This window comes from Chaetura pelagica, unplaced genomic scaffold, assembly GCF_000747805.2.
Source record: "Chaetura pelagica isolate M959 unplaced genomic scaffold, ChaPel_1.0 scaffold76, whole genome shotgun sequence".
Taxonomy (NCBI): Eukaryota; Metazoa; Chordata; class Aves; order Apodiformes; family Apodidae; genus Chaetura; species Chaetura pelagica.
This window is the reverse complement of record NW_009970723.1, coordinates 1,540,688-1,565,863: the sequence shown is the minus strand read 5'-3', so window position 1 is coordinate 1,565,863 and position 25,176 is coordinate 1,540,688. Positions and strand designations below refer to the sequence as shown.

The 25,176-nt window shown below is 38.1% G+C and overlaps 1 protein-coding gene across 1 annotated transcript; it reads right to left on the bottom strand.

Moving 5' to 3' along the window:
* Nucleotides 1-1,601: 1,601 nt before the first annotated feature.
* Nucleotides 1,602-23,951, bottom strand: ZC2HC1A (zinc finger, C2HC-type containing 1A). The gene is made up of 10 exons (XM_010006482.1): nucleotides 23,831-23,951; nucleotides 22,426-22,499; nucleotides 21,611-21,727; nucleotides 21,281-21,416; nucleotides 18,903-19,051; nucleotides 17,238-17,337; nucleotides 16,159-16,267; nucleotides 8,200-8,319; nucleotides 2,471-2,572; nucleotides 1,602-1,767 (listed from the first exon to the last, which is right to left on the bottom strand). The coding sequence occupies exons 1-10, from the start codon at nucleotides 23,949-23,951 to the stop codon at nucleotides 1,602-1,604; spliced, it is 1,194 nt and encodes a 397-aa protein (XP_010004784.1).
* Nucleotides 23,952-25,176: the final 1,225 nt, after the last annotated feature.

The window sequence follows — 25,176 nt, the reverse complement described above, 5'->3', positions numbered from 1 at the left end:
CTCATCCTCCAAGACTAGGCTTTGGAGATGCTTTTCTTCAATCATGCCCTATTGCTGGTAATTACAAGTTTTGAAAATGAAAACTACAATCATAATACTACCATGGAACACTAAATTATATTTTGCATACGTTACAAAAAGAGTCTATAAATTTATACTAATGGTGTTTGTGAGTTGAAAGCGACCATTTCTGACAGAAGAGTGTATTTATTGTGGGAAAGGCACAATTAAGTTACTTCAGATTTTTCTTTCACACATAACTACAATGGTGCCAGTATTTCAAAGCAAAACTTCACAGAAGAAATTACTGCATTCAGATACAAGTTGACTGATTTGGCTTTTAATATCTTGTGTATTTTATAAACGCAACAACTTCCAGGGCCTGACTCCTCTTCCCAACAAATTAACACAAACTTTGTTGCTAGCTTGAAGAGGCTGCTGCTCAGAGCACAAGAACACACAAGATTGCAAAAAACTCCATGTAAGATATTAACACACAAACCTACAGAGCACAGTTATTCCATTATGCACTCATCCGTGAGCTGTGCTATTTGCACAGGAATAAGAATAAAAACCAGTCACTACTTACATCAAGTTCTACTGTTCTAATAACATATATTTCTATGGAACTCTGTGTTGTTGTTTTTAAGGAATATATAAAATGAAGAGTGTTTTCAAAATAAGATTTCAACATTTAGATAGGATAAAAATAGACTTTGTCTCTCCTTCAGGAAGTGTGAAAGAGAAAAAAAGGAACAGGACCTTCGGAAATCTTTAAAGAAAAAAACACAAGACTTTTAGATTTGCTAGTCATGGTGGAGCACAGTGGAGGAAGATAAGTATTTCTGAGCAAAAGGAACTTAAATGACAATACCATATATGTCCTTAAAAATACATAGAAATATTAACAAGTTCTTACTGGAAAACAGAACATAGAAAGTCACAGATAAAACCCTTGCTTTTCTTCTTAAATGTGAACAGAATTCTCAGGTAGTTTTTCCATTTTGATTCTTTAAAAAATCCTAAGAAGTGAACGGGAAGTCCAACTAGCATATTATCATTAAAGAGCTGGAAGTGATCCAGACTTTTTGCATTTTAAACTAGGAATTGATGAGGACCTGCTCATATTTTCACTTAAAACATAGCATCTTATGTTACTGTCACATATGAAGGAAATGCCTCCACAGAAAGACTCTGGAAGCCCAAGTTCTCAATGGCTAGCTCCCAATGGGTATTATCCTACATAAGTGATTTAAATAATCCTTTCTCTAGTAGGATTTACGAGAAAAATAATAATGTACCACTTGTGCTACCTAAGTTACTTAACATTTTTTTAAGCCTAATTTTAAATATTTGCAACAGAGATTAAAGAGTATTTCCTTGAATGGCACAATGTGAACTACCTGCTATTTTTATATACAGTATATATATTTGTTTATAAATAACTGTGTAGCCCCAAGATTGCACTCAAAAAATTACAATAAGATGTTTCAAGATGTTTGCAGCATGAAGTCTAATTGGAAGGAGTCCTCTAGCTTTTCATGCAGCAGTACATAGCAGATGCTTCTGACTTCTTTTCTTTTTACTTTTAACCAAATGGTTCATACAACCATTCTTCGAATTCCACACTCACAGCAAAACTTCGCCCATTCCACTGGATACCTTGTTCCACATTCATGACAGAACTTTGGTAACTGTACAGATGAATTTCCTCCATTGACTGAGGATGGGCAGTCTCCACTGTCATATCCAATTTTACCATCAGACCTGAAAATCCCCAGACAAAGAACATTTCCTGTAATGCAGTTCAGTACAACTTGACGCAAAATTATTTTAATCCTTGCAATGAATTACTGCTATTTTTACTCTCATTTTCAAGCTTACATTTTCTACTTGTTTACAGTGGTATAGCTTATAACTCTACCCAGACTTGCTTAATCATCTCCAGAAACCCACCTTCCCTGCAAGAAAGCAAAAAGGTCCACAATTTTATGAGCATGGCTATATATTTGATTCACTATTTACATAAACTACACTATTAGAAAACCTTAAACTTAGCTTGACAAAATATGAAAGGCTACAACAGCAATACAATTTTTATCCTATCCTTTTAAAGCTCAGACACCAGACAATCTGTGAGGTTAGCATGCAAATTTCATTCAACTTAAACTGAACGTTTTACTTCTCATTTGAAAGAACATTCACTTATTTTTTCAACACCTCCTAAGAGGTTTCTGATATTTCTAACACTGTCTTCTGTGCACATCTAAAACAGCTGATGACAAAGGTGTTCTGTTTGATACATAAGCAAAACGTATTGAAAATGCAAAATGTGTTAAACATGCCAAATAGAATCAACTATGAATCTATCAACTGAAGGAAACAGTATTTTCCCCAATTTCTTTTAGATTAAGTACTCCCCTTTAATTAAGGTTCTATTGCTGACAAACTCCACAAAATTAAAAGCTACCTTGAGTCAGCATTGCTAGTTTTTCTTTTATTTGGTAGAGCACCTGAGCTCATGGTTCTTGCCACACTAGGAGGGGTTGATGTCCGTGTTCTTGTTGCACCTCTAAAAAAGAATAAATATACAAACAGATACATATACAATAATATGCATTTTCAAAGTATATATAGATATATAAAAGAGTTCAACAATCTACACATCAGTAATATGAAATATACCATCCTTCTGACCAAAAGCTAATAGAAGAGCTTCAGCATCAATGTGCATGCTTTGGACTGAGCATGACTTGACTCTTACTATGACAAGCTAAATGGAACAGTAAGTCCCTTCCCATTCCTGTGTTTCACTTGCTGTCACACCAAAATACAAGTACATCCCGCATTACTGGTTGTTTAGTGCAGGCTAATGTCCATCTTGACAGACCACGAGTTGCATTTGAGGACTAGGAAGACTTTCAGAGAAATAGCAGCTGACTGCAGGTCTTAAGAGTTTTTAAAATGTACAAAGGATACCACATTCCAAATACTTTATGATCAATATGAAGCGAGTCTCAAGAATTACTTTTTCCTTCAAATCCACAGACACTATTTAGGATGCATACTTCTCAGATAACACTGTGGAGCCTCTCTCTTCAAAACACATTTATATATATATATATACACACCAATGCATGCAGCATGGGCAACAAACAGGAGGAGCTGGAGGACACTGCACAGCATGGAAACTATGATATAGTTGCCATCACAGAAACATAGTGGGACTCATACAACAGGAGTACTAAAATTGATGGCTATAACTTTTCAGAGGGACAGGCAAGGAAGGAGAGGTGGTGGGGTGGCCCTCTATGTTAGGGATAGATATGAATGCCTAGAACTTAATGATGTGAATTACAATGTTCAGTGTTTATGGGTAAGAAACAAGGGGAAGGCCAAAAAGGCAGACATCATGGTGGGAGTTTGTTACAGATCCCCCAACGGGGATGTAGAGGATGACAAAATAAGCATAAGCAGCTGGCAGAGATCTCATGATCACCAGCCCTTGTTCTCATGAGGACTTGAACTTCCCAGATGTCTGCTGGAAATAGAACACAGAATAGAGGGAACAGTCACAGAGGTTCCTGCAGTGGAAGGAAGATAAGTTCCTGACACAGGTGGAGAGGGAGAAAAACAGGAAAAGTGGCCTGCTGCATGTTAAGAGAAGGTCTTGTGGGGGATATAAAGGTTGGAGGTCGCCTTAGGCATAGTGATCACAAATTATTATGAGAGTTCTTAATTCTTGGAGAAGCAAGGGAGGAGCCAGCAGAATTGCCACCCTGGAGTTCTGAAAGGCTGATTTTGGCCTGTTTCAAAGCATGGTTGAGAGTGTCCCTTGAGAGACAGTCCTGAAGGGCAGAGGGAAAATTAGAAAGACCAAGGCTTCAGCAGAACTCAACTTGGCCACTGCTGTTAAAAACAACAAGAAAAGGGTTTTTTCAGTATATCAGTAGAAAAAGGAAGGCTAGGGAAAATGTAGGCCTGCTGATGAATGAGGTGGGTGCCCTAGTGCTGGAAGGCACAGAGAAGGCAGAGTTGCTGAATGCCTTCTTTGCTTCAGCCTTCACTGCTAAAGCTATCCTTCATGAATCCCAGACCCTGGAGGCAAGGGGGAAGGTCTGGAGAGACAACAACTTTCCTTCAGCAGAGGAGGACCAGGTTAGAGACCACTTGGCCAAACTGGACATCCGTAAGTCTATGGGCCCTGAGGGGATTCACCCGCGAGTGCTGAGAGAGATGGAGGATGTTACTGCTGTGCCACTCTCCATCATCTCTGAAAGGCCATGGAGAAGAGGAGAGGTGCCTGGGGGCTGGAGGAAGGCCAATATTACTCCAGTCTTCAAAAAGGGGAAGATGAAGGACCCAGGGAACTACAGGTCAGTTAATTTCACCTCTGTCCCTGGGAAGGTGATGCAGTGACTCGTTCTGGACATTTTCTCTAAACACATTGAAGAACAGGACGTTACTGGGAGTGGTCAACATGGATTTACCAAGCATAAATCATGCTTGACTGATCTGCTCACACTCTGTGATGACAAAACTGGTTGGCTGGATGAGGGGAGAGCAGCAGATGTCATCTACCTTGACTTCAGCAAGGCTTTTGACACTGTCTCCCATAACATCCTCATTAGGAAACTGAGGGAGTGTGGGATAGATGAGTGGACAGAGAGATGGATTCAAGGGCTGGGTGTGACAGAAATGCATTCAACTCCAGTAACTTCAAATGTAACACTGACGACTCATGAACAACATATTAAGAAATTTTCTTAAGTATTACTTACTAAGTTTTCTGTGGATTTTCCACTTGGAACCTACATACTACTTTTTCAAAACCAACAGAATTAATTTTTAAACTAAAATCTCTTCACGGGTGTACTTTGAGTCAATTATTTTTTTAACATAATACTAGGAGTCCTCAATGCTTTGAAGACAGTAACATGAAAAACAGTCCACTATTCTCATCTGTTTTTCAAGTTTTCACTTATCTAAAATACGTATAACATAGTCTCTACAAATTACTCTGAAAATTCACTGCAGGTATGGTGGTGTCTAATAGAGCATACAGACCACTGACTGAAACAGGGGAAAAAAAATTTAAAAAATCAAAATATTGAAAAGCCACATTAAAAGTGCACTGTCCAGCCTGTCTGTAGAGGAAGGCAGAGTATCATGAACAGATAAAAAATCATTCATTGAAGGTTTAACAAAGATGTGTTAATTCTGAAATGTTTAAACATAACATTCTGCATAATTTCTGTAGATTTTTGTTCTCCAATTAGTTTTGTAAAAATACAGAAATAAACCAAATCTATTATCAGGCTAGAAACTTTAATGTGAGTCCTAAAATTAAGTGCAATGATTTCTGCCATTTTGATGGGTAATCAACTGAAGTAGCATGCTGCCCTTGCCTACAACTTTACTCATCCCAAACACATCATTAGCATCAGGTTTCATGAATGTTTGATAGCAAATCTTGAAATGGCATCCTTAAATTGCAATCTGATCTCTAGAGACAGATGTCTCCAAAGTCATTATCTCTACTTTTGTCTCCACAGCTTGGTCTCTTCTGATCTGTTCAATACCTGCTACTTCTATCTACTTGTCCAGTTCTGTTGTTTTACTCTGTTTTGTTAGATTTTTTGTTTGTTTTTATTTTTGCAAGTTACATAAATCCTTGCTTTACGTTATATTTCATGAAGTATTAATGGAGTCTGACTGCAGATGAGGCTTTGTACCAATACTACCTTGAACTCTTAAAAACTGGATGCATCTTTAAATACTTTTATTATCCATTCTCAATTTCAAAAGAAGCAAGACTGAAGGGGATCTCTCTAAAGCAGCTCATGTTGTACATTTAGTTGAATTACCACTGCTCGCAAAGCAACAAACTGAAAGACCTTCACAAAGCAGCTTGCCTTTTTCTATTTACACATTCACAAAGTGCTTGGATTTTGCCATAAAATACTGAAATATCAAGCTTGCTTCCTAGATAGGGCGTTTCCAGATATTCTTGACAGCTATCTCTGTCATCCACAACAGCTCATAGTTCTTTGCAAAATCATAAATGAGTTCCTTATGACTAATGGCATGCATGCCAAAGTCCAGAAACCTTTTCATTAATTAACCATCCACATTGCTGTGCTGAATACGTCTGGTAGCTATTCACATTTGTCCAGTGCTGTTGACACATAACATATTATTGAATAACCTCCTGCAAGGAAGGCAGATTTAAGTCATTAACACAATGGACACTTGAATAAGAAAAACAGTCATATTACTAAAAGCAGAGTAAGTGTCTATACTCTTAAAGAAGGTCTCTTAAGAAGAAAAACCCAATCAATGCTCCAGGGATAGGGGCTATCGTAAGAAAGGTTAGTAAGCAAAGTTAGTAAGCACTAAACCAAATGTTCAACATCTTAGTAATTGTCAGGGACTGGCCCTCAAGACCAGTCCAGGAATTGGTGATGAAAAGCTATTTTAACTCCTCAAAAAAAGTCTCATTTGCATCCCAAAAGGCCTGCCTGAGAGGATGGAGAAAATGATGGCCTGAATATGGCCCACAGGCTGCATGGACAGTGACTGAGATAAAGACCGAGGGGTGGAGGTCCACTCCAGCTGTTCAGTCTTATGACTCAAACACACTTGCTCATCCTTGCAAAACAAGGAAACTAGGCCTTTAAAACAACTGTGGGCTTTGGGAGCCTCAATGACACCAACTCTCCCCTGTTGGCTGCCCAACCCTGGATTCAGGACTGGTGATTTTCTACTCTCTCTCTCTCTCTCTAATCTTTTCTTCTCCTCCTCTTTCTCTTCCTTCCTAAAACCAATAAGTAACACAAAGCCTAACCACAATTTTTTTTCCTCAGATTGTGCAACTTAAACATATATGTATGGTACTCTTTTGACCTAAATGTTAGCCGTTTTGATTGTACAGCCTAAGATAATAACTGAAGTATCCATATTCCCTCTATAGCTTTAAGTAAACTTAATATTCAAACACAGACCTTAAGTGTTATTTCACCTTCATCTCATCAAGGGGTGTTGGACAGCATTTCCTGGAACCATGACATTTTAATCACTCTCCCTGGAAGGGCGAGGTCTGAGACAAAGGTTGGATCCAGCCGCACCTGGGCTCCTCTTTGAGAAGGAGTTTAGAAAGCAAGGGGGTCCAATCTCAATCTCCCTGAATTGCCCTACCCAAGTCAAATAGTAATGTATTAGACAATGAAAAACTGACCTAATTTTTGATGGTTTACAGGATTTATAAGCTCTAAGCAAGCATGCAAAGGAACAACAACAAAAAAATATCGATTACTCTAAGAAGTGGTTCCTCCCCTTCATTTGTTTTGCTTTTTCAAATAGAAACCTATGTTAAAATATGTTGTTACTGTGTCAAAGATACTTCAGCTTTGGTTACAACCCTAAAAGAGCATTAAGAGATTTAAACAAATTTCTGCTATTCAAAGTGTTACATTCCTTGTACGTACCACTAATTCATTACTAATTTATCCTTTGCAACATGCTTTAAGGTGTTTTTTATCAAGAATCAGCTCACTTGAATTTGGCATCTTCTAAATTATACCAAAGGGTTAACTACACTTTAGTATCTATTCCCTTTTTAAAAGATTGGAATACTCTTTCTTCCAAACTTGGATTTTAAAGTTGCTGAATATTCAGAAGTCTTTATATGAGATAAGCTGGATTTAATAAAAGACCTTACCTCATTACAAATACTCCCTTGCTTACATTCTTGGATCATAACACCTATCTTACAGAAGTAGGAGCCAGATAAATGTTTTACTTGAAGAAATAGAATTACTTTGTCATAGAACATTTGTCTGTAAGGCAGGTAAATGTACAGTTATTGGGCTTAAATGCTTACTTCGGCTTTACATCATGCAAATTCAGTTTCATCTCAGGCTTACAAAGATAGTGCTTTATTCTTAGTCCATAATCAGTCAGTGACAGAAGAAATAAAATCTGACAAAAGTCTTCACCTTTCTTGTCCTACTATGAAGCTGTTTACCTAGCATGAAACAGATACTTAGACTGATTAGTTTGCATAATACTCTCCCACAGCATTTTTATTGAAATCATACAGGACAGCAGATGTCTGTCAAAGTCAGACTTTTACTATTCCAATACTTTGGAGGAACATTTCTTCAAAACAGATAAATCCCTCTGATTTTTAATACTTACATGTTCAAAGGCAACAACTCATTTGGTCTTTTGATGGCACTGTCTTTTTTTGTATCAGTGTCATAAATCTTTTGCACATCTCTTCCAGTTTGCAGTGATGGGCTTAACTTGCCCATCTTACTACTAAAGCATATAAAAGGGGTACTCATAAGGAGATTGCTAGATTGCTATTTAAGTTATTGAAAAAATAAAATAAATTACTCACAACTAAATACTTAGATTCCCAAAGAATTCTCATTGACTAAAAAAAATAATGTACAAAACAGACTTCAATAATCCAGCAAAAAAAGGATTGTTCTTACTTTTAAGAGGAGAGGATTACATAGATTTATGTCTCGGTTTCCAATGCATTTAGGTTTTCAATTCTTTTTTTAAGAAAACAAAAAACCTAATGCCAGTGATCTTCACAATCTGCACAATGCACTCACATTTGCCATTTTTTCTTTTAAGAATCACAGAATTTCAGGGGTTAGAAGGGACCTTAAAAGATCATCTAGTCCAGCCCCCCTGCCAGAGCAGGATCACCTAGAGCATATCACACAGGAACGTGTCCAGGCGGTGTGAACATTGCAATTCATATTACATCTGTAAAGGAAGCCTTCCTATAAGGAACAAATATAAACAATGCTAAATTATATTCATGTCAGTCCTTTCATGTTCTAATGAAAAGAAGCAACATAAAAGACTTCTGAAAAGACTGACTGTTATGTTAAAAAGGCTCAGTAATTTGGCAGAAAATAAACCTCCAGTGCATTCCATCTGATCCTCAGATACCAGAAGGGCTGGGGGCAGCTGGGCTTAGATTCTGAGTGATGCCCAATGCAGCATTAGTACTGCAGTCATGCCCAACCCCTATACTGGACTAGCACAACTCTGGATGCACCACTAACATCACACTACTTGCCTAGTTGCACCACTAACATCACAGTACCTGCCTAGCTGCACTCCACATTTACTAGCATGGCCACACTTAAAAGGATTGGTCACATTCAGTGACAACTCTCATGGCTAGATCAATGAATAGTGTAATGTATTGAAGCAACAGATAAACAAGTTCTTTGGATTGCTGGTGACAAATTAGTTGTCTAAAGTTTGTGCAAATACCAAGAATATGAGTAATTCCTCCTGACTCCGAATGTGTAACATGATACGAAAGAAAGAGGGAAAGGAAAAAAGAGAAAAGAGGGAAAGGGAGCTCTAAACAGGTTTCTAAGTTTACCAGGGTGCACTCAGTGTCACCAAGTGTTTGAATCTTGCCCAAAGGCATTCCTATGTAGGGGAAGAGAGAGGCTCAGCCAGTCAACTGATCCCAGAAGTGAAGGGTTATCCTAGCAATATCTTCCTTGATATCAATGGTATCTTCCTTAACATCCTTCCCCTCTTAGACCAATTTTACAGGGTCATCATCTTAGAGGTGGAGCTTGAGTGACTCCAATCATACATACCTTTGTCATGATTGGTATAAAATTCTCTTGCTTCACTTTTAGAAGTATAGACTAGAGAAAATTCAGAGCACATGCTCAGTGAAGAGTGGTTGTCCCTATGAAGGCAGGTAGCTTTTGGGATGGATGTGTGGTTTAGTATTATAATGAGATTATAATGAGCAAAGCTCACTAAAAGACTGTCTTTTGCCAAAACAAAAGTGACAGATTATTGGCCAAGGGTATAAAATATGCAACTTGTCAGTTCTAGAGGACGTTCAGATCCCTAAGTTTATTTGAGAGTCTAGCCATGATTCCTCCAAATGTGCAACTTTTCAGTTCCATAGCACCTTCAGGTCCCCATGTTTACTACAGAGCCTGGCCTTAGTGTCTCCACTCCACCTTTGGTGTGATGTCCTTAAAGTCAGCACAACAAGCTCCCATGATATTGTGAACAACTAGAGTTTCCTGGGGAATTACTGTGGTACAGACTCTTTGCACATTAGCTGCATTCCACTCTAAACGTTCTGTCAGTTTTGTACCTTTCCTTAAAAGGAACAAAATAGGTTTGATTTCTAAATCACCTTATCACAGCTTAATGCTTGGTTGGCAATTAAACAAACAGCATAAGATGTTTTCTCAGATCTAAGCAGTGGCCTTGGTTCTTCACACCATTCTCTAACCATAACTACTAACATTGAGAATTATCAGTCCTAGAAGCAGACAGTGACTCAAAATATGCTGTTAATTTCACAGTAAGTGCAGCTACTTAGAAGAGACTTAACTGAAAAGTAAAATTACTAGAAAGAATATTGGTTCTATCCCGGCTCAAACCAGGTCACACTTCCAGCAATCATTCCATACCACCAAGATAAATTTTTATTTACCTGATTTCATTGAACAAAACTGCGTAAGTTAGTCTTAATGAAAGGAACAAGCTATTTAAAAATATAAATTTTTAGAGGCTACACAGGCTGTATGGGAAATATAAAAGTGGAATTTAAAATTTGGTAATACTGGTTAGATGTTCCATCCATATTGCATTTCAGCAGCAAGACTGTATTGGACATGATTCCCAGGAGGCATAACTTTGATCAGCTTAATATTAAATAGAATATTTAATCCCCAAAATAAAAAGACAAAGCAATTTCTAAGGGTTAATTTGCCATACTGAAAAGTATCACATAATTTTCCAAGCTCCAGTTGAAAAAAAACAACACAACCAAAAAAACCCCACAGAACAAAAACTGTTCATAAATGAAACATGCATAGACAATTGTTCTGTACATGCAAAGGATGTCTGGCTGGCCACAGTGGCATGAAGCTCTGCTAGACAAAACTGTTTGTTTTGCTAGGCAAAACTGTGGGAGTGGAGTTAGTTTATTTCCTTATCCTTAGGATAGGAAGAAGAACTTACCCAATTTTTTCTCCTGAAGACCTGATTACCTATGACAGTTTACTAGAACTGCACCATCCCTCAAGAACTAAAAGTTACTGCTGAACTCTGTACTCCTACAAAATATGTATCAAACTTAGGATCTTAACGTGACTCTATAAAAATATAATCCTAACTACAATTTGTTGAATTAATTTTCCTTTTCTCAGTTCTTTGACATCAAAAAGACAGTCCTACTTTCACGCAAGTGAATTAAGGTCTTCCTACTGACTACAGCAGAGTCATATGCTCTTCTTGCACTCACACTTGCTTCTCTAGCACTCAGAAATGATGCCTTTATGCTATACTTTCATTAATACTTACAACTGACTGTGCTCTTACACTGTACCAGCAGAAAAAGAAAACTCACAGCAGAGCTGAGTTGACACATCCTGAGCTACATGTGCAAAACAAGCCTCACTAACACTAACCTAGCTTACCTTGATGATGCTGTGGTGTGATGTCTCAGCACACCCTTACTTGGAGAGCAGAGGAGGAGAATTCAAATTTAAAACAGTATAACAAAAAAGACTTAAAAGAAGGGAGTTCAGAAAATTTGTTTGCATTTTTGCTCATACAAAATAAAAAAATTATAGTGCGATATCGAAGTTGAATTGTATACGGAATGAAGTTCAGGAATCTTTTTTTACAGAACTAAACTCCTTTGAGACCCAGTTCGTTTTAGCCTTCACCTTTAACACATAACCACGAACCAGCTTCGTGCGCTTGTCACAAGTTTCAGGCCGCAGTTCAAGAGTGCCACCTAAAGAGCAAGAGGGAAACTGCACGCCTGTGTATTGCAGTCTTGGCTGTTAATTACCAGTCGTTTCTTGCCCCTTCGCATACGCAATCAGAGAGAACAGGTACCATGATTCTATAGAAAGAAGCACTGTCAGATTAAATTGCCTCTCCTCCAACATACATACAATTAATCCTTGATGCTGCACAATATAATTATAATTCTACTATAAAGCCTCACTACCTCTCTTCCAAACCTGAATTTACAACAATCTAGGCAACAATGGAAGGTTTCACTTCATTAATATGTAAAACTCCCCCAAAATTATAATTTGCCATAGGGAAAACTGAAGGAGCCTAAATTATAAGACACTTTAATCTTTAAAATCTGTGTCACTACTGTATTAACTATTCTTACACTCCAACATGATATTGACTGTCTGTCCCTGTTCTGATACAATTTTATAGGTATTTCAACAGTATCTTATGTATTTCCCTCTCACACCCCATTACTGAGGCTGAAATGATTAAGGGCAAAATTATCACTAGTAACTGATCTGAACCACCTAATTGTTCCATGTTGTAACTGCTCCTACACCTCTTTGCTTCAATGGAACTCCGAATGAACTTTTTCTCAGAAGTGAGTGCAAAGTACCCAAAAGGAAAAGAAAGAATTGCTAGGTCTCAGGTAGAATTCTTAGAAAAGAGAAATAGTCATCCATGTGAAGACTGGTTAGTACGACCAGCCAGGTATCATAAGGACTGTTTGGCAAAGACAAGAAGAGAACAATAATTTTTTTTAGGAGAAGTGAGAAGGACCGCAGGCAGAAACACACTAAACATATCTAACTCTTACAAAAGCATATCCATACTCTTACATCCATCCCTGCACATTTAGTCATCTAGATGTGGCACTTAGGGACATTACTTAATGGTAGGACTTGATGATCTTGAAGGTCTTTTCCAACCTAAGTGACTCTATGAAAAACAGGAAACTGTGTAGGCAATTAAGTGAGGTTATGAGCCTCTCAGCAGAGATCATTGTTTTGAGAGCTAGGCCAATCAGAAGTCAACTATTTGCAGTTAACAGTGTGTGAACAGAGAGAACCTGTGCAAACATCTCTCCATATACTAACTGCTATTTGGCCTGGTCACATCACAAGTTCTCCTCCAAGCTTCGTAAGAGGAAATGGCAGAATACACAAGACAAGGTATTAAGTCCAGTGAGCAACTGACTGGTAAAATGATATAAAGCTTCCTTGTTAAGAACTGAAGTTCAAAATCTGTAACCCTTCACAAACAAATACAGACCACAATTAAAACTCTATCAACAGGAAAAATACTTTCCCAGACCAGTGGGATTCATCACTGAGGTCAGAAACATGCCTTGATATTATCTCAGCTAACTTGTTTTACTGTGGTTTGCAGACCTCCTTGTTTGCCATTCATCACTAGGTGTTAATTCAACTTCTTCCTCTCAGCCATCTTGTGCCTTCTCCACATTGTTTGGAATCCCATTATTTCCTTTTCCCAGGAAAAGGACAGCCTTCTGCAACCAGTATTTCCACTTCATTTTTCTTCCCTGTATTGTTGGAAAATAACTCAGAAATTTAGAATGATGTGATTATTTTTGTGCAATATGTACTCTGTATATATGAGTTTACAGTTGCAGTCAGAAAGGCACACAACTACTACCACATCTAGCACTCAACAAGGACATCCAGGAATATCTAGGCCTAGAAGAAGAAATTAATCAAGATGTTTTGAGGGTGGTTTGTGTACACCACTAACTTGGCAGAAAGACAAAAGGTCTATTTGACCTAAGGAATGCAAGCCGTGATAAAAAGAACTAAAATCGAGGAGATTGTAGTCTTGGGTGGATGGAGTTACAAAACTTGTGACACTGTGTCCTTTCATTGAATTTAGCACATTATAATGTAATTATAATGCTAAAAATCAGATCCCAGGGTCAAAAAGATCCCTGCCCAGGTGAAGACCCTTTCCGTGACTATGCGCAGTAGTAAAAATAGTGATGTAACCATATTATAACGACATGTAAATTGCTAACCAATTGCTGTAGGGAGGATGGACCTGAGAGCTTGGTAACTTTATAGTTTTATGTATAAATATGTTGTGAAAAATCTCACTTGTGTTCTTGATTTGTGGGAAGGCACCAAGCACCCAGCAATAAATAACAGTGTCTCATTCCTAAACAAGAGTCTCTTTTGTCTACATTTTGGGAGCTATTTTAAACAGTACCATCACCATTCATCTCTCACACTGATACAAGGTTTCACAACAGTAACCTAACTCCCTGTCTGTGGTAACATTCCTTTATAATCACGCTATACCTATCCAAACCAATCCCCCTTGCTTCTGATAGTTTCCTTTTGCTCACATTCAACTTATGCCATTTACCAAAATTACACAAGATGATCCCTTCCTTTATTCTTGAACCCCATCCATTTGTTGCTTCTGAAATAGGAACACTGTCTCTGATTCCATCACAATTAAGCTATGACACAACTCTAACTTGATGATTCTCTGTAGTTTCGCATTTCTCACAATAACCTAGACCATTATTTCCAGGTTTTCTAATTCTGAGAAAATATAGCAAAAGAGAGCAGCAGGAACAGTAAAGATGAAGTCTGATGTAAGGCAAAGAAAAGTAAAGGTCTTAATCACACATGGCAACACAGAAACCTTTTTCTTCCTTTTCCATGTTCCATTATAACGTGTTTCTTCATCTAACACCAACAGTAACATTTTTCAGCGTGGCTGAACCATGCGGACCTCTAGCGCACGTGTTTTTGCATTCTATTGTGTCATCTCACAATTAAAGAATTCTACCTCTTGTTTAACTGAATCCCACAACACAGATATTTTTTGTTCTTTTCTTCAAGTCATTCCCTTCCTTCCCTAATCAGAAAACTTGTTTTTCACTAATAGAAAGACTCTCTTCTTTCAACTTACCTTCCTACTCCTTGCATGGTCTTGTAATTAACATTGGAGACTGGAAGGCTCATTCTCTTTTAAGTTGAAGCTGTTTCATCAACTTTACATCACATTCTTTATCTTCTTCCCATTCTTACCAACGCTTTTGGTTTCACCCCTAAAGCAGGCTTTTCCAGCTCCATCTCTTAAGACTATAAACATACATAATCTCTTCCATGTTAAAATCCTAATAATCCTTATGTGAGCAAAGGGTCCTGATGGGCCCACACTGAGAGGGCCTTTACAAGAAACCTGGACTGTCTAAGGAACAAGTCCATGACTTGTACTTACTCAGCCAAGTAGAGAGATGGGTGCTGTGTGAGCACAATAGCAGAGTATGAGAAATGCTGCTCCGATATGCAAAGAATTTGTTTAGAAGATAAACAAGTGCTTGCTTAATTTGAACAAAGTAGAGGTATAAAAGCTAAAATATAATTATTTGACTTAGGAAGCATGTAAGTTAAGCGCTACATAATCAATGTGAGTAGATAACCCAAGGGGAGTTTTGGAGATCTTTTGTGCGTTAGAACCATGTAAAGCAACCTGTACCTAGGTAACCACACCAGTAACACCATATACTGCTGAAGTTACCTAGATCTTTGTATCAGAAACATCAAGTCCAGGTACAGACTGGGCAAAATAGGGACCCATGGATAAAATAAAATTTAAGGCAGATGGCTTGTTTGGGAGGATAGTGGGAGGAAGAGTGAAAATGGAAAATGTGAAAGAGTGAAAATGGAGCAGGAGGGGATGGGAAGAAAATGGGAGCATCAGCAACAGCCCTGATCACACCAGCACTTTAATTGAATGTAGACTATTTTCTGGTAATCAACATCTACTGTTCTTCTTGCTGTTGTAGAGCACTGGTTTCTGTTGCTTCATTTGTGCTCATTCATTTGATGTTCCTTGAGTATCTTAAGACACGAAAGGGAAAACGTACATCATCCATCCTTACGTACTAATAGGGAAGATCCTTTCACAATAGCCTTGTGATCTGTGGCAGAGGTCTCTTTTTTTTCTGCAAATTGCAGGAAATAATATTTTATCCTTTTTAAAGTCTTTTCAACTTACTAAGAAGAAATTATTATTCCATCCACTTCTGCATATTCTGTAACTTTTAAATCTACTTGATATCTATTTTTGTCACTTTACCTCCTTTGCTGTTATTTTAACATTAGAAAATGCATCCTTGCCTACTCCAATGTTTCTTAAACATTAATTGTGTTTATAAATAAAGGATAAATTCAAAACACTGCACTTCTAAAGCTTGCAGAAGAAAAATGCAAGTGAAACAGACCACAGAGACTTCGATAACTAGCACAACATAAACATTAAATAAACCATAAATTACAACATCAAATGGAAACTTACCCTGCTTGTGAGTTCACCATTCCCAATGAGTTTTTATGAGCTGGTGATAATGTCTGAATTTTGCTCCCACTGCATCCAGGCAAAGATGGTGCTTTACTTGAAGAAACACCTTGCAGTTGAAAGTAAGCATAGAAATACAAGAAAATGTAAGATTTTGCTGTTGGAATGATACAATTCATTATATATATTTAGTAGCTAAATTTAAACAAATTTTAGAAAAATTGAGATAAGAACAAATGTCAAGATACTAGGAAAAATTAAGTATGTGAATTTTCTATAAATGTCTAGAAACAACTGAGACTTCTAATAAAAAAAACCCGTGGATCTCATATATACTTTATTCAGAAAGAAAAAGGAAAGAAAAGAAGTCTACAATGTCAAAGTATCTACAAACAGAACATTCTTATATCTGTTGATGTCTGAGATCAGAGCAAGATCAGTGTTTGAATAATCACAACGTACATGTCTGACTATGGATTTTCACCAATTCATTATGATGTTCAGCATACAAATTAGTTACAGAATTAAACAACCAAAAAATCTCAAGTGAGAGATCAGTGCTAGATACAACGATGCATTACTACACAGAATAATTTTGCAGGCTCAATTCAGAAAAAAACCCCCACACTCATTTGACCCAATATATAAACTACAAGAGGGTGCTATGTGCTCAAGAGTCTTGTTGAATAGATGCCAATCAGTGCCCCTTCCAGCTTTACTTTAAACCAGCGCAAATGAGTTTTTAGAAAACACCTCATCAATTTCAACAATAAAAGTAAATAACCATCATACATGTAAGTAAAAAGAAATCACAGTCACAAAAAATGGATTGAAAAAATGTATTATGAAAAACAGATGCCATCTTATGCACTCACGTAACACATATCTCTTCCTATGAATCTTTTGTCAGTTTAAATCATAGAATCATCTTGGTTGGAAAAAGTACCATATCTACATTTAAATGAGTGGGCAACACTGTCGAGATCCTTTGAGCTATTAAAATTATACTACTTTTACTGTATAGTCTGAGAACTAACATAAATAAAGGAAATAGAAAACTCATAACACTCATTTCATACCTACAACAGTTTTGCTAACACCACTTGGCTGTGGTAACCGTGATGATGATGGTGGTGCTGATCCTACAGAAGGCATCTTCTTAACTGCAGCAGGTTTGTACTGTAACAAAATACAACCTAGAAATTTAAGCAATTACATCAAACTGCCCATATAACATGATAGATAGGCAGTTACCTCAGATACCATGGGAAAACAATTATTACGTACTACGTAAACTGTTTCTGGTATGGGATCATACAAATGGTTTCTGCTCATCTGCATTCTTATAAATACAGATGAGCTAGTCAGAAAGATTACCTAACTTCACTTAGTGGGTGGGGTTTTTTTTCATTCAATTGTATGTCTTTCTGTATTTTCTGCTCTCCTAAAGCTTTTATCATATTTTTCTGCAGCTGCCTGGTGAGCTTAACCTACTATCTGTGCTGGTTTTGGTTGGGAAAGGGTTAATTTTCTTCACAGTAGCTCATATTGGCTATTTTTTGGATTTATGCTGATATGTTCACAATACAGGGATGATTTTGTTATTCCTGAACAGTGCTTACATGGAGCTAAGACCTTTTCTGCTTCTCACACCACCCCATGAGCGAGTAGGCTGGGGATGCACAAGTTGGGAGGGGACACAGCTGGGATAGCTGACCCCAACTGACCAAAAGTGATATTCCATATCACACAACACCATGCTCAGCATAGAAAGCTGAGGAAAGAAAAGGAAGGTGTAGACATTAAGAGTTACAGTGTTTTGTCTTTCCAATAAACTGTTATACATGATGGAGTCCCGCCTTCCTGGAGATGGCTGACCACCTGCCTGCCAAAGCAGGGAATTAATCCCTTGCTTTGATTTCCTTGTATGCACAGCTTTTGCTTTACTTATGAAACCGTCTTAATCTCAAACCACGAATTTTCTCACTTTTCTGATTCTATCTCCATCCCACTGGGGGCCAGTGAGCAAGCAACTGTGTGGTGCTTAGATACTGGCTGAGGTTAAACCACATCACCTCATTACCAGTTAATTTTTAAAAGAGAAAAATCTTTTTTTGCCTTTCAAATCTTATCTGTGCACTCCTGACTAGTCCTAGCACTGATTCAGAAAACAATGCAAGAATGACTAAGTAACTTCTTGTGCCTGTAACAGCTTCCAGAAAAAAGAACATTACCACCAAATGAAAACACACCTACACTTTAATCCTCATTTGTTTCCATCTCAGGTTAACTACCGCAGCTCTTACTTTAATATGCCTGAATTACTCTATGCCTCTAATTCACCAAAATATTGCTGTCAGTTGACCTGTAGTCATGCACCTTTGTCCACTTTAGGGACAGTCTTGAACTGGACCCAGAACACTTGAGCAACAGAAGTTCAACTTTCTTCACCAAAGCTGCATCTCTACTTCCGGCTGCTATCCTTGCCTGTGATTTTCACTAATCTATGAATCTAATTTATGACTGTTTTTGACTTTACAGTTGCTGTCATCTGATTTACAGATCTCTGCAACACTTTTAAGAAAGCAAAAACCTCTTCCATGCTTAGTGTCTAATATTAGTCTAGTGCAAATAATAAAGTTACAGAATAAAACAGTTAATTAAATTTAAGAGCAACACAATACTTAACAAGTTTGATTTGACATCGAATGCAAGTTAAAGTTAAGAAAAATGTTATAGTTCACCTGTGGTCTAGTAGGAAGCTTTCCTTTGGTATCAGCTGCCAATTTCCCCTTATTAGTAATTCGTGCTGCTTGTTCCTTGCAGAAATTGATGTGTCTGTCAGCAGCATTTTCATTAAATCTTCTCTGACAGTATGGACACTGAATGTAATCTTAAAAACATAAAAATCTAATATTAATAATTTTGTTAGAAGTGATTTAAAGTCTTTTAAAGACCAGCCACACTCCCAGAGAAAATTAAGGTCTCTTGAATCTTAAAATGAAACATATTGCTGGGGAAAATAATAGTGTTCGTATGTAACACAAAAGATATTCCTTGTTTCATGGGTAAGAATGAGAAGAATGGTTGAGGGTCAGAAATAACTTAAGCAAAATCAGAAACACTTTGAGAGATGCTATTCAGCAGAGAAGGTGGCCAAAGAGTATATGGACATGGCAGGGATATAAGCTGGAAGGAAGTGGAAAAGAGAAAAGGTTAAACAAAAAATTAACAAATGCAGTTTTGCTCAAAACAACTTTGCTCAAAAAGAAAATGCTTTAAAACCTTTCTCACGCAAAAAGTGAAAGACAAAAATATCTGGTTTTCTCTGGTAGTTTTAAAAGGACTGTGAAACACGAACTGCAATACTAAAAGTCATAATTTTAAAAAATCAGAAATTTAACAAAGCAAAAAAAGAATCAGAGGAAATGAAATAAAAACTAGGAGAGATCTATGGATAGCATGCAAAATGGTAATCTGTGGCTCCATTATTTTTCAAGATTAATTTAATCACATACAAACAGTACTACTTGCAGGAAATATTATTACTACTATTGGGGAAAAAACAGTAAGGCTATGTAAATGTTTAGAATACTGAAAGATCTTTAAAAGGGAAGACCAGCAGCTAAGTTAGAAACAGGCATTCCAAAGACAGAACTGAGTAGGAGAGGACAGTTCTGCTCCATGATACCATGCACAATTCTTCATCTCTCCTACACACAAAGTGGAAAAGGAGCAAGGGTGGCTGTCCCTGCTCTATTTTTGTTGTATTCTATTTCTGGGAAGATAATCCATAGATCATTTTGTACATCTTCTCTTCATTCCTGACTCCGTCCTCCTAAATCTTACTCACTGCAGCAGGATGAAACCAGAAGACTACACACAGCAAGACTGAGCTTGAAAAAAAGAAAAAAATGGGCAGAAGAGAAAGAGGCACAGTATCTTTCTCTTCCCTTTACCACCTATCTATTTTCCAGCAAGCTCAAGAGAGTTATTTCCTTTGCTTCAAACTCATTTGTGGTCTCTGAAATCAAGTGAGCACCATTTTAGTAGCTTTCCAACTTAAGATTTATTTCTGGGCTGTTCTGCTTGTAATTCAGAACCTATACAATTAGATTATTACCAATCCTTTCCATGATTAAGCCTTACATTTCTTACCCACAGCATTAGCTATTGATTTTACTTTAAAACCCATATGGCAAAACAGAGTGTACTGAATGCTCAACTTCACTTCTTAATATAAAAGCATAATTAAAATCCTAATATCAAGCTAAGAGGATTCCTGTGGAGAAACAATGTGGGGAACACCCACATCCTCACTTGACCAGCAGCAAACTTGATTTTTTTTGTTTTGTTTTGTTTTGCTTTCCCGGTCTTACTGAAAATAGTCTTTAAGCTGATAGTTCAGCTATAAATAGTTCAGCTCTTAGGACAAGAGGAAGAAATATATTCTCCAACCTCCTATCACGTCACCAAAGTTAACTGAAAAGTCTATTTTCTTCCCATTAACATGAGACTGCTTCAACACTTTACCAAGTCTCAGTTCTGAAGGGACCAAAGGACTATTATTCCCTTGTTAATGTAAATCCCACATGTCTCACATAGCCAAAGCCCCCACCACATGAGGAAGCACCACATGCACATTAGAGCATACACTGCCATGCACAAAACTAAGTATGAATTCAGCAAGAAATGGGAGAGATTACACTTGAAGAACACAGTCAACATGCATTCCTACAATATAAATAGATTGTGGGTGTCCAGCATCAGCAGCTAATTAACAAGGTAGCCTGCTCTTTCTGAGCAGTTCCACTGTTGCAGACAGAAACAAACTGTGGAAACAATTTGTTCAGTCTATGGTTTATGAGATGGTAGTAAGCTGTAAGTTGGCCACAACTACCCTTGGATGCATTAAAAACAAGTCATGGACTTTGAAAGCTACACTAGATGCTAGTCAGCCACCTAGATCCACTGTCATAAACCAGCATCTTCCTAGGGATAATTTGATAGTCACCTTCAAGAACTTCTGAATATTGTCTTCCAACAAATGCATTACCAATTCAATTTTTTAGAAATTAAGTTTAAAAAAAATATCTCCAAAGACCTTGATTGCTTTACATACCAGGGTCATATGATGGTGGAGGTGGAGGAGGGAGTTTTCCACCATCTTTAAGATTAAGTCCTTTGGCTGCTCGTATAGTTGCTATAAATTCCTCGTGTTTTCGTTTCCAGTTGGATGGTTTTTTGGGTGGTTCTGGCTAAGAAGCCAAGAAAGAAAGAGCTTTATAAGTTTGAAGTTTTCACGCCTTATTTTAGTACACAATATTATAGTTAGATTTCTTCCAGATCCTACTTTATCTAATTATCACAAATTGCCAGCAGAAATAAGCCTTATTATAATGTATACACAGTTTGCCTAAAATGCTCACATGCAGATTAAATTATAACATACCCGTGGCTTTAGAGGCTTTACTGTGGGAATGTCAGTTCCTTCTGCTCTCTGTCGGCTGGAATCAAATACCTTCCTTTTCTTGGCAGAAGTTTTTTGGCAAATGGGTCCATGCTTTTTCTATAAGCAGAAGAAAAACATGAGAAAAAGATTTGAAAATCCAAGTTATTAACATGTTATTTCCCTCTTTCTCCATATATCAATCAGCAAACAAGGCCAAACTCCTCATGAGTAAGAACAGACTGCTTTCAGTCCAATATTTATGTCAGCCATTACTTTTAGAAAAAAACTACTATGAATGCATACAAAAACTTGGGCAAGGACAAAGAAAAACAGGGTACAGCTGTGTTTGCTCCTTGCAATAAAAATTTGATGGTATGTGGGCAGCATTTGCATTGAGTGGCAAGTCACAGCCGTTTTCATATTTAAGGACAAACCGATTTTTTTGAAGACTGGAGAGCACAGAGTTTTGAGTAAGGCTAACAAAACTCCTAATAACTAGCTGAGACTGCATGATGCTACGGCTTGAATCTGCAGGCAAGTAATGTTTCTGTGACTGTAGAAAAGATGTTTTTAGAAGCATGTACTTTCAGAAAGTGATGAGATCTTGAAATAAAATTCACCTCCTCCTAAGGAGCTGTAAGACTGAAACAACTGGAATAGAAAATTATTTAGCAAAAAAATACAAAATACAAAAAAATACAAAACCCTCACCAAAACTAAATGTCTAAATCTACTTTATTTAGCTATAATGACCACTGCTTAACTCCCACAATAATTTATGAGATCTAAAAGCTCACAGTGCTCATACCACTTACCAGTGCTGCTGGAAAGAAAGTCCTTCCACAAATCTTACATGGCAGCAGATCTCCAGTTTGCACTGTAACCTCACCTTAAAAACAAACAGAACATACTTATATATGAAAATTTGTTTAAATTGTAAAATAAAAATTCTTCCCAAATTGTTAACCTCACATACTTAACAATAGCAACAGTTGTTATTGCAAAAGCATACATTCTTTGAACTGTGCAGATCAGAGAAGAATAGATGATTATCAAGTTCTTATACTTTTTTGGAAGCAGTCAAGCTCAGTAACATGTCAGCATAAATTCTGATTATTTACAATATGAAATATTTAAAGGGATGCCTGGATGGCAACATGCAAATGACAGATTCACTGTAAGTCACAATGATAGCCCAAACATACACTCATAATTGCCTGGGAGCAGCACACTGGTACCAGGGGGAGAGATCCAAAATGGCAGTGATCACACCTCCATCACCACAAAAAATGACAGGGGAATAAATCAGGCCAAGCAGAGAAGTGCAAAATGTGCCTCAACTGTCTCCCTAAATGAGAAGCAAAACATCAGACACCTGAAGCGTATGCATACAAACACACACAGTCTGGGAAAGAAACAGGAGCAACTGGAGCTCCATGCCCACTTAGTTACGATATCACAGGAAAAACTGAAACACAGTGAGACAATTCACATGACTGGAGGACCATGACAGATGGCTATAGGCTGTCTCGTATAGACAGGCAGGGTAGAAGAGGTGGAGGAGTTGTGCTCTACGTTAAGCAAAACCTTGAATGCATAGAAGTCAAGTACAGAAATTGTGGTAGCCCTGTTGACTGCCTTTGGGTCAAAATCAGAGGGGATATCTCCAAGGGAGACCTTACAACAGGCATCTGTTACCGACCCCCCATACCAAGACAACATGACCAATGAAGCAATATTCGGGTCGCTCAGGCAAGCTTCAGGTCAACAAAGCTGGGAGTCTTTAAGTACCCAGACATTTGCTGGAAGAACACCACCACCGCAGTTCACCTGACATTAGTCAGGTTCCTGGAATGTGTAGAAGAATGCTTCCTCACACAAATGTTGGATGTGCCAACCAGGACTGGGGCACAGCTGGACTCACTAACCAAGAAACCTGCTCTGTAATACCTTGGCTGCAGTGACCACAGTATTGTGGAGTTTGGGATACTGCTGAGAACGATGAAGGTTAATTCCAGGACAAAGGTCACCCCCATCTATAAGAAGGGTCCAAAGGAGGACTCAGGTAATTATAGATCCATTAGCCTCACTTTAGTCTCTAGGAAAGTCATGGAGCAAATCCTCCTGGGGACTGACGCAATTGTGTCAATTGGAGCATGTGATTGGGAAAAGCGAACATGGATTTACCAGGGGCAAATAGTGCTTGACAAACCTGATCACCTTCTACAGCAAAGTAACCGGCTTGGTTGATGCAGGGCAAGTGGTGGACATTGTCTACCTGGACTTCTCCAAGGCTTTCAATACGGTCCCCCACAGCCTCCTCCTGCAGAAACTGACTCATACTGCCTTGAAAAGTGGTCTGTGAAGTGGAAGGGGAACTGGCTGACAGACCATACCCAGATAGTGACAGTAAATAGTTCCTCCTCAAACTGGCAATTGGTCACAAGTGGAGTCCTCCAGGGATTGATATTGGGCCCAATGGAGTTTTAACGTCTTCATAAGTGACCTGAATGTTGGAATCAAGAGCACCCTTATGAAGTTTACTGACAACACCAAGATGAGTGGAAAGGTTGACACTCCAGAAGGGAGAGCCACTCTCCAGCGTGACCTAGACAGGCTGGAAGAGTGGGCTAGCAGAAACCTTATGAAGTTCAATGGGGAAAAGTGTAAAGTCTTGCGCCTGGGAACACATAACCCAGGCAAGTAGTTCAAACTGGAATCCACCTGGCTGGAAAGCAGCCCTGTGGAAAGGGACCTGGGGATCTTGGTGAATAACAGGCTCAATATGAGTGAACAGTGTGCTGCAGCAGCAAAGAAAGACAACAGGATGATGGGCTGTAGCAACAAGGGCACCACCAGCAGAGATTAAGACATCATCCCGCTCTACTCGGTGCTTGCTAAACCACACCTGGAGTATTGTGTTCAGTTTTGGTCCCTGCTCTACAAAAAGGATGCAGACAGGCTGGAGAGGGTCTAGAAAAGGGCCACAATGATCATCAGAGGACTGGAGGACCTGCCGTTTGAGGAGAGGCTGAGAAAACTGTTTTTTTTCAGCCTTGAGAAAGAAGGCTTTGGGAAGACTTCATTACCATGTTCCAGTACTTAAAGGGTGGCCACCAAGAAGATGGAGACTCCTTATTTACAAGGAATCACATGGAAAAGACAAGGGGTAATGGGCACAAGTTGCTCCTGGGGAGACTGCAACTGGACACAAGAGGTAAATTATTCACCATGAGGACAGTCAAAGATTGGAATAGTCTCCCAAGGGAAGTGGTAGATTATTCCACATTGGACAGTTCTAAGTCTCAGATTGACAGGGTGCTGAGCCATCTCATATAAACTACAGTAGTACCTAGAAAGGTTGGGCGAGATGATCCTTGAGGTCCCTGCCAACCTGGAATTCTATGAATTTAGTATTTTTGTGTCTTTGGAAAAGAATTACCTGTTACAGCATCAAATGCAAGTAGCATCCCATCACTTGTTTTTCTCTACTAAGTTCAAATTTTCTACCTTCTAATGGAAAAAGACCTACTGAATGCTATTTTCACTATATATTTTATGCAGAT

Coding starts and splice junctions, on each gene's coding strand:
- ZC2HC1A (XM_010006482.1), bottom strand. CDS start 23,951: ATGAGTCAGTTTCTGCAGGAGGAGGCTGTGGGGGACCGTATTGAAAGC. Junction 8,320..16,158: donor ATGGTGAACTCACAAGCAGG/GTAAGTTTCCAT, acceptor ATGCTTTAGTAG/TAAGATGGGCAAGTTAAGCC. Junction 2,573..8,199: donor GAGTTGTTGCCTTTGAACAT/GTAAGTATTAAA, acceptor ATTCTTTTTTAG/AGGTGCAACAAGAACACGGA.